The sequence below is a fragment of the Sapajus apella genome, unplaced genomic scaffold, assembly GCF_009761245.1.
Source record: "Sapajus apella isolate SASKATOON/1434 unplaced genomic scaffold, GSC_monkey_1.0 scaffold28, whole genome shotgun sequence".
NCBI lineage: Eukaryota > Metazoa > Chordata > Mammalia > Primates > Cebidae > Sapajus > Sapajus apella.
The window spans coordinates 23,375,933-23,386,074 of NW_022436968.1; the positions used below are offsets into that span (position 1 = coordinate 23,375,933).

At 40.4% G+C, this 10,142-nt stretch overlaps 1 protein-coding gene across 4 annotated transcripts in view; it reads left to right on the forward strand.

Annotated features, from left to right (window-relative positions):
- The window catches only part of METTL8 (methyltransferase like 8), a 117,836-nt gene extending 109,110 nt beyond the window's left edge, over nucleotides 1-8,726 (forward strand). Inside the window, exons 10-11 of one of the 4 annotated variants that reach the window (XM_032292997.1) lie at nucleotides 369-689; nucleotides 3,543-8,726. In XM_032292997.1, coding sequence (XP_032148888.1) covers nucleotides 369-559 — 191 coding nt within the window. In that variant the 3' untranslated portion in view covers nucleotides 560-689; nucleotides 3,543-8,726. Of the gene's footprint in view, nucleotides 1-368; nucleotides 1,269-3,542 lie in introns of those variants that run through there. The other 3 variants (XM_032292995.1, XM_032292996.1, XM_032292998.1) reach the window with 3 other exon arrangements.
- The last annotated feature ends 1,416 nt before the right edge of the window (nucleotides 8,727-10,142 follow it).

A 10,142-nucleotide genomic window follows, 5' to 3' on the forward strand; every position in this document is an offset into this window, starting at 1 on the left:
TTACAGGCACGCGCCACCATGCCCAGCTAATTTTTTGTAGTTTTAGTGGAGACGGGGTTTCACCACGTTGACCAGGATGGTCTTGATCTCTTGACCTCGTGATCCACCCACCTCGGCCTCCCAAAGCTCTGGGATTACAGGCGTGAGCCACCGCGCCTGGCCTAACAGGTGTATTTTTATATGCATGGTGTATTTTTTGTGAAGTAGAAGAAACTCAGTTTCACAGGTTTGCTTCACCAAATTGTTCTAGAGAGTGTTTCTTATATAAGTGAAACTTAGATGGTCAGTTATTCCATCAATGTTCCATTCCTGACCCCCCCCATCCCCAGTCACATGTCATATCTTTGATTGCCATTTTTGTCTCACAGGGGAAGTCCACAGTATGTTCTGCAAGGCCAGTTTAGATGAAAAGCAAAATCTGGTTGATCGTCGCTTACAAGTTAATAGGAAAAAACAAGTGAAAATGCATCGAGTGTGGGTTCAAGGCAAATTCCAGAAACCATTGCACCAGACTCAGAATAGCTCCAATATGGTATCTACACTCCTTTCTCAAGACTGAACTTTGTAACATGTTAAGATACAAAGCCAGAGGACTATGCTATTTAAGGACTACTGTAAGTCTTTTGTGTCCCAAAAGACAATGAGAAAAAAAAAAAAGAGAATTTGTATTTCCTGCTGTTTTGTCATAGGTGAGTTCCTTTGTGCATTTTAAGCACATGTAAGTAGTTTGGCAGAATGTGCCTTTTTCTGTGTTTTGAAAACTTGATATGCGCAAGCTTGTTTGAATTTATTACATCTAACCATTGTATTTGTTCCTTGAATTTTATAAACATTCGATTAAATTAGCATTATGTCAGATAATTTTGAGAAAACACAACTTGACATTTTTTGCAAGTAATAAAATCATTTACTTTGTTTAGGCTTAGTAAACCAGGTCCCAAACACAGTCAAACTCTTCCCTTTGTCATCTGATTGCAAAGAGAAAGCACACCTTGTTTCTAGGGGAAGCTACAACAAGCCCACGGTCAGAGTGTATTATTTTTTGTTTTGTTGTCTATTTTCTCCAAATTTTTTTTTTTTAATTCAGAGGCTGATATCTGAAATAGAATTTTAGTTCTTCTTTCTTTTCCTAAAATTGAGGAAGTATGGCCCATGCTAACATTATTTTCAGGCTATTCTTAGATATACAAGTTGTTAGGCCAGGTGCAGTAGCATGTAATCCCAGCACTTTGTGAGGCTGAGGCAGGCAGATTGCTTAAGCTCAGGAGTTCGAGACCAGCCTGAACAACATAGCGAAACCCTGTCTCTGCGAAAACTACAAAAATTAGCCAGGCATGGTGGCACACACCTGTGGACCCAACTACTTGGGAGGCTGAGGTGGGAGGATCGCTTGAGCCTGGGAGGCAGAGGTTTCTGTGAGCTGAGATCGCACCACTGCACTCCAAACTGGGTAACAAGGTGAAACTTTATCTCACACACACACACAAAAAAAAGATATATAAACTGACAAGCTGTTGTGTCATGGGCTTTTGAACCAGAGCAGCTTCATCTTAAATAAAGACTGTAAAATGAGGCTGAGACCTACTGGGCAGCATTCCCAGGAGGTTAAGGCATTCTTAGTCACAGGATGAGACAGGAGGTCAGTACAAGATACAGGTCATACAGACCTTGCTGATAAAACAGGTTGCAGTGAAGAAACCAGCCAAATTCCATGAAAACCAACATGGCAGTGAGAGTGTCCCTCTGGTCATCCTCACTGCTACACTCCCACCAGTGCCATGACAGTTTATAAATGCCATGGCAACATCAGAAAGTTACCCTATATGGTGTACAAAGGGGAAGCATGAATAATCCGCCCCTTGTTTAGCATATAATCAAGAAATAACCATAAAAATGGGCAACCAACAGCCCCTGGGGCTGCTCTGCCTATGGAGTAGCCATTCTTTATTCCTTTACATTCTTAATAAACTTGTTTTCACTTTACTATATGGACTCAATTCTTTCTTGCCCAAGATTCAAGAATCCACTCTTGGGGTCTGGATCCAGACCCTTTCTGGTATCAATTGTAAGCTGTGTTTAAGACAACTGTCATACCCAAGAAAATTATTAAATTGTAGCAGTTAAAAATTTATTTATTACCCCCTTGCTTCAGAAAGGACATAAATTGGCTAGCAAATAATATTTTGTAGAAATGAAGTTTTTTAGATTGGTCTGCTACTCATTACATAATATTTATTGAGTACTTACATATGAGTGCTGAATTCTATGGAATAATGCAAACAATAAAGATCCAACCCTGTTTGTGCTCTTCAGGGAGCATAAATAGCATCCAGCTGGCAAAATAAAATGTGCATATCCCAAACCTGTAAATCATGAGCTAAGACAATATACAATCAAATACTCAAATAGGGAACTTAACAGCTAGCAGACTTTGATTATGAACCACAGAAACCTAGAAGAAATGAATACTCTCTTGAAAGGACCATCACTGGAATAATTTAGTTCTAACTGTTTTTCCTTTCTGAGTTCACTTAAAATGCAATTTTCTAGAAGAATGACATTGGTCCAGCTTTAGTTATTAGTTCAACTCTTTTTTTTTTTTTGAGACAGACTCTCACTCTGTCACCCAGGCTGGAGTGCAATGGCACGCTCTTGGCTCACCACATCCTCCGCCTCCTGGGTTCAAGCAATTCTCCTGCCTCAGCCTCCCAAGTAGCTGGGTTTACAGGTGCATGCCACCACGCCCAGCTAATTTTTGTATTTTTAAGTAGAGACCGGGTTTCACAATGTTGGTCAGGCTGCTCTCGAACCCCTGACCTCATGATCCGCCTGCCTCAGCCCCCCAAAGTGCTGGGATTACAGGCGTGAGCCACCGTGCCCGGTTTATTGGTTCATCTCTTAACAGGCTGGGACAGGGTAGCTTAATTGATCCTAGACATGGTGTCTTACAAATGGGCACCAGAATGAGCAACATGGTGAAACCTTGTCTATACTAAAAATGCAAAAATTAGGCAAGCATGGTGGCACGCACCTGTGGTCCCAGCTACTCAGGAGGCTGAGGTGGAAAGATTGCTTGAGCCTGGGAGGCAGAGGTTGCAGTAAGCTGAGATTGCACCACTGCACTGCAGCTTGGAGTAGAAGAAAATGTCAATTCCCGGAATGGGAGAAAGTTCTTCAAAAGAAAATCAAGACACTGCTATCAAAAAAACCAGGGGAGGATGCTGTCCAGTCACACCCAACGCATCATATAGCAGTGATAGCAGCATTAGTAATTAGTTCTACAGAGAGAGAGAGAAATGAGCTCTGAAAAAGAATGGAAAAGAATCCGGTTTCTTGGGGGAGGTAGGTCTCAGGCTACTTCTTGAATGTACATTCTCAGCAGATGGTGAGAAGACAAGTGTGGTATGGGACATTAATCATGAGGAATAGGGAGAAAAGACGGGAAGGGGTCAGCTTTCAAATAGCCTAGAATAGCAGGTATATTGACTTCTAGTCTCTGAACTGGAGCCATCTGAGATTATTTTGTTTCTGTTTTATCCTAGACATGGTGTCTTACAAATGTATTGAGAGAGATTGAGGAGTTGCCTATGGAATGGAATGGAGTGAGGTCAGAGATCAGTGGCAAGGAAGACCACATAAAGGTTTTTGCACAAACTTGCCTTGATGGCAAGTCCTCAGAAGTAGTTATCAAGCTTTCTGTTCAAACATGCATAAATCAGTAAATGTAAACGTTAAAATTTGCCCAAGACTCTTAACTCAGTTGTATTTCATAATTAAAGTGTACATTAAAAAGCCAAACTAGTAATGAAAGTATTACATACAACAGGGGCAGTTTAGATAAGTTAATGTTGCTATGGGAACCCCAGCAGATCTCCTTGTGTCTCCATTTAAAAATCATGGCCCAAGGTGGTTTTAAAAACAACAGAAGGTAAAATTATTCTCACATTCTCACACATGTAAATTGTACTGTCTCTCTCAGTTCTAAATAGCGGATTCAAGCCAGCCTCTTGACTGGCACAGTAAAATTCGGCTTCGTGTCTTATTCTATAATGTATTACAGCATGTGAGTTAACCTTTAGAAGCTTCAAAAATACATCAACCAAATTTGGACTGTGAGACACAAACTGGTCTCTTTTGGGCTCTGTCCAGCATAGCCCTTCTATTCCACATGGCTGCGCAGCAGGGCCATTTCCACCAGTGTCTTCTACTTGCCTGGTCAGTCTTTCTCTCTCTTAATCTACCTACAGCAACTTCCTTCTCAGGGTTTGCTGCTAGAAAAAATGTCGATTTTGGTAGAGAAAGAAAAGAGAAAAACCTATTTGGAATTTTGTCTATAGATGTTAAGAAATCATGAAGTGTTGCAAATGTAACTGCTTGGGTATTAGTTTAAAATATTTGATAACTGCATGAAATTCTGATTTACCCCTCAAATCCATAAAGCTAGGACCAGTTGGTTAGGCAGAGTTTGATATTTAAAAATTCATCTTCTGAGAGAGCTGAATTTCAAAAGGACCATTTTCTTTCCAGCAGTAAAAGGTATATTCTTTCATCTTCTTATAATATAGAAACAATGGAATATATTTTTTAAATGCATCCTTCATTTTTTTTCTCTATTTCTAAAAATTCACTTTTGAGCATTGTCCAAATGTAAAAATTCTCACACATGAGGAACTGTTTCCAAAGGTTCTGAGAAAGTCAAGGTAACAGTGTCTATTATTAAAAGTTTTGCATTCGGTATGACACATTTGCCTGTATTGAAACACCCATTTAACACTGACTTCTGAGAACTTATTTGCTTTGCCAGTCTCAGTTCCATATGCTTTGTCTCCAAATTGTGAACATGTTCCAGTTTCTACCGGTATGTGATTCTGTGTCATTGCTGTACTCTAGTTTGCACGTGAAAATTCACCCATATGCATCTCGCTGCCCTCTTGGAGGAAAAAAAGCCATCAGAACCATCTGGATTGTTAAACCCCAAAACTTCCAACTCATCAAAGTCCTGAAGCCTGAATAGATCACACATTGTTACTTCTCATTGGTTTTGATGTTTGTTATGCTCCTCACAAGTGCAGATAACTTCACATTTGCATCGCTAATAGACCTCTTTCAAAGCCTCTGCTCCTCCTGCTTCCTGCCTCTATTAGTCATCAGGAGACTTTGTGTTGGCGTGGGTATTTTCCCCGCTTGTGAAAGTGCATTGTCAATTCTAGAGCATTGAATATATGTGAGGTATTGTTATTAATAACAGCATTTGCAGTCTGCAAGACAGTACACACAGTATTCCAGCAACATAGACTTTTTCAAAGGTTTTATGAGACATTGTAAGAAAGACAGTATTTTTCATTGGAAAAAAGTGTTGCCTCAGAGTCAAACAGGAAGCATGGGTCCTAGCTCCTATTGAACTGCTTACTACTCTTAATTTAGCTCTGAATGCCAGATTTCATGTATACTGTATGCATTATTTAATCCTCAAACTCCTACGAATTCATTTTTATGATAACCATTTACAGAACACATGTTGGGTAACTTGCTCAGGATATCACATCTAGTAAGTAGCAGAGTCACAACGAAGACCCAGAACTGTGTGATTCCAAAACCTCTACTCTACCCGCTGCACTTATAACGGATGGGCCCAAATGCTGCTGGGAAAGGCAGCGGGGAAGAAAGAGAGCTTCTGAATCAGAAAACGATAGCAGTGGAGAGGAGTTTGTTTCGGACGACCTTCAAGGTTATGGCTCATTCTAGATCCAACCATTCTAGCAAATAAGTAGGTTACACTTGTCCACAATTACAAATTGGAAAGGAAGAGAAGGAAAGGAACTGAGAGGAATGACAAAGCAAAAAGCTTTCAATCAGTTCTTTTCAGCATTTTGCCTCTGCCTCGTTCTGCACTTGCCCCACCCCCTCAGGCTTCAGCCTTCCACTTGGCATCCCTCCTTGCAGAGCACTCTCACTTGCATACTCCTCACTTAAAGAAAAAAAATCGTTCTGTACTGCAAGGGGAAAAAAGAAACCCTTAAAATGTCTTCAAAAGGATTCAGCTCTAGGGTAATGTAAAATATGTGAAATCAGGAGGTGTCAGTAATAAAATATGAGTGAAAACATCATTATTTAAAACATTGTATGTACATTAATGCCACATTAATACCAATTCAAGCATGAAATGTTGAACATTTCTTGGAATACGATTTCTTGGAATATGGTTTGAGATTTGAGAAGCACAAAGGTACCCGCAAGATGGCTTTGGTGTAGTTATAAATATAAATAGAAGTAAAATAACAGTTGCATCTTCATTTATAATGAATCTATATTGTGGCCTCAAATCTACAGAGAAAAGTGGATGCCAAAATCTGTCTTTCATTTACATATGTCTTAAATGACAGGGAAGAGGTGTTGAAGATAAAATTACTTTTTCCTATGAGTATGAATCAGCAACATGCAGTAACAAGCAAGTAATAATAGTTCTGCGTGTGAGTGCCTACAGAGGGTAAGAAAAATAGCATCAGATTAAAAAAGCAAGTGCACCTGCAGGAGGGACCTAGGAGGCTGCAGAGCACAGCTCCCTTGAGCACCATCTCAAAGTGTCTCAGAGCACAGTGACCCTAATTCTGGCAAGGCAGGTTGGCATAAAATGGATGCAGCACACCGAAATCTCCAGATGGTCAGACAGCCCACCCTCAGCTGCCCCTGGATCTCAGCAGAGGCAAGCTAACAGGCACCTCCACTTGGCCAAGAGTTTAAAACAACAGCTCCTGATTCTATAGTGTCTGTGGTTTCACAACCACTTAACCTTAAGTAAGGAACAGCCAGAGGCAGCTGAATGAATAAATACATGTTAACGTTACAGAAAGAGGAAAAAAATCAATACTTGAGGAACACATGGACTTCAAATAGTGCCCAGGTAGCTGTGTCCTTGGCATCCCAGTGATCTGGCTCTTTATCTTTCTTTGATTTTCTCCAGCAGGTAGCCACTAAGTAGATCCAGGCCCCAGGGCGTGAAATGCTTCTCTCTATCAGATGTTACCTATCAAATAAAATGAGCCTTCGATTGCCTCCTAAAAAGCCCCAAGCATCATCTTTCCTAGTTGGGCTAATGAGGTTTGGTCCAGGAAAATGGAATTTTGTTATGCTTATGAAAATTATTTGGCCAAATGTTTTCAATCCATTGCTCCTAGTTCACTGCAGAAAACACAGAAATTAATTTTTCCTCATTTAATCTTTATATATCAAGTATTGGTTGTTTCAAAAAACACTGGAGAAAGACAGTCGCCCTTTGGGCTTTTAAGGCTTTTTCACAGGGAACAAGCACTAAACCTGTGTGACTTCCTAAAATTAGCAGTGAGCCGGCTGCTGAGTCCATTGCATTAGTGTTTTTTGTTTGTTTTTTTTGTTTTGTTTTGTTTTTTAATGCTATGTACTTAGAACAAGCAACACTACATAATTGCTGCCTCATTTCTCTCACCTGCCTCCTGAGAGCAATTTGTGTTCCTCCTAAGGCGGTCCGGCTGAACAGAATGCTTGGTGTAAAGAATTCGATCGCTCTCCTTAGGGCTTTAGTTGTGCCCTGTTCCCTCAGGTGAGCAGAGACACAGCCCCCTAAGCAGTGTTTGGCACTCGCACTGAAAATTGCCTGAAAGAGAATGGCTGAAATTGCCAGCATCACATGCTGCATCGAAACAAGAAAGAAATTTCTGCCTCCAAGGATAATTGCTTTTCTCATTGCTCATACTTTTTCTTTCACAGTCCTCATTTATTTTAATATTTATATTTTTACTTTGACTTTCTAGAAGATATTTTTAAAGTTTCTTTTTAATCTAAATGAAAGATGAAATTCAGCATCCCAAAAAGCATGGAAAACCTATCCTTTACATGAATATATTCTTAATCCACCAGTCTGAGTGTCTCTTCATTTGCATCTTTGTTTCCTAATAGAACACCTGGGCTCTGGAGATTAGTGAGACAAAGCTTCATTATAACCTTCCTTGTTTTACCATTTCTTCCATGGTTTCTCTCCCTAAATCACTCTCCAGGTGCTTCTTTCTCTTGCCAAATAGTGCAAGGAAATACTTTTGCATATCTTTTGTTTACTTTAGGAAAAAAACATGGATCCAGTCTTTCCCATTTGGGACTGCTGCTCATTTCCTGACTGGCCTTTAAAGTTTGGCTCAGTAGCAACTTGGGGACTCGTTTTCTACCCACAGTGAAAGGAGCTGGGTGCCCAGCAGCCCCATGCTGGCATGAGAATTAAGTTTTGCTCATTCCCTGGATAAGCAAACTGACGTTGTCCTCATAGATTTTTTCCCCAATTCTCAAAGCTTTAATGCATACTCATTTAGCTTTAACTTTTAAAAAGATATTTTAATAGTGTTATTTTTCCTCCAAGCTCATGCGGAAGCTGATCATGTGCACGAGGAAGTTCTAGAGCATAAAGAATTACCTCTTCACTGTTTTTCACCTACTACCTCACACACTACACAACACATCCAGGGCTTACCTCTACTCCAATTTCATTGGCAATTACCTGGCCTGGTACAGGAGGAACTGTGACACCAAAGGAATTTGACTTGGGTTACCTCACTTTCTAAGTTCCCAAGATTGCCAAGTTAAGGAAGCTTTGGTTATTACATAGTTGAACATTTTCTTATTTCATGTAAGTTTTGTAAAATATTCTGTGATTTCTTCTCCTCTTTGGCACATTTACATTAAATTTTATTCTAGTTATGTAACTATATAGTATAATTATGTTTATATATGGATATAAATTGCTCGGTTCATCCTACTTTGGGGAATTTATTCATAGTTTGCTATGAGGTCAGTAACTTTCCAAAGAGACAGGCTTTCTAAACTTGAAGTCTATACTTTTATATATTAATGCAATTTTTTTTTTACATTAGAAGATGGTTTAAAAAAAAAAGATGGTTAAGCTAAGAAAGTTGAATGATAGGTAGAATGAAAGTAGAAAGCACTGACAAATCAAAGATCTTAAGTACATCTGGGATAAGCATTGTCTTTCATAAGGACTTAATCTGTAATATAAAATGTCAAATCAAATACCATATTTGGCCGGCCACAGTGGCTCACACCTGTAATCCGAGGACTTTGGGAGCCTGAGGTGGCTAGATCACCTGAGGTCAGGAGCTTGAGACCAGCCCCATGAGGTGAAACCCCGTCTCTACTAAAAATACAAAAAATTAGCTGGGCATGGTGGCATGCACCTGTAATCCCAGCTACTCAGGAGGCTGAGGCAGAAGAATTGCTTGAACCCAGGAGGCGGAGGTTGCAGTGAGGCCGAGGTTGCACCACTACACTTCAGCCTGGGCAACAAAAGTGAAACTGTCTGAAAACAAAACAAAAACAAATAGCAAATTCATGGTGGTACAAACAAAGACTAAGCTATTGGCATAGACAAGGTCCAATTGAGGAAGCACACTGTGTCACTATGGTGATGAGGAATCCAGGGTTGGTCATTCCTCTAAAGCACAGTCAAGAACAGTCACCTGCAGGGAAGACTATCAGCAGAAGCAAGCAGCACTCTGGCCTTACGGAAAGTGGACAGTGTTCACAGGCAGATTAGCCAAATACTGCTTCAGTGACCCAAAGAAAAACACGATCACAGAAGATTGTAGCAAGAGTGACTTATGGCTGAATCTCAGAAAACCGGACTGTAGGCTTAACTGTCCCCTGCCTAAGCTCAGAGAAAGAACCCAAGAAAGAGAGCTAGCTGAGCTTTAGAAATAGGAAAGCTAGAGGCCGTGAGCTTTTTTCCTGCTTACCTGAAACACCATTTCAGGTGTTTTTGTAGCACAGAAATGGCTACTAAAAGCATTAGGGTGCAGAAAACAATGCCGCAAAGGATGGTGCTTCAACATGCTGAGCACACTGAACTAAAGGAAATTAAAAGGCCATCTAAGCTGCCTCAGAACCAAGGACTTGACTGCGCGTGGTGGCTCACACCTGTAATTCCAGCACTTAGGGAGGCCAACGCAGGCAGATCATCTGAGGTTGGGAGTTCAAGACCAGCCTAACCAACATGGAGAAAACCCGTCTCTACTAAAAATGCAAAATTAGCTGGGTGTGGTGGCACATGCGTGTAATCCCAGCTATAGCTACTCAGGAGGCTTAGGCAGGAGAATGGCTTGAAT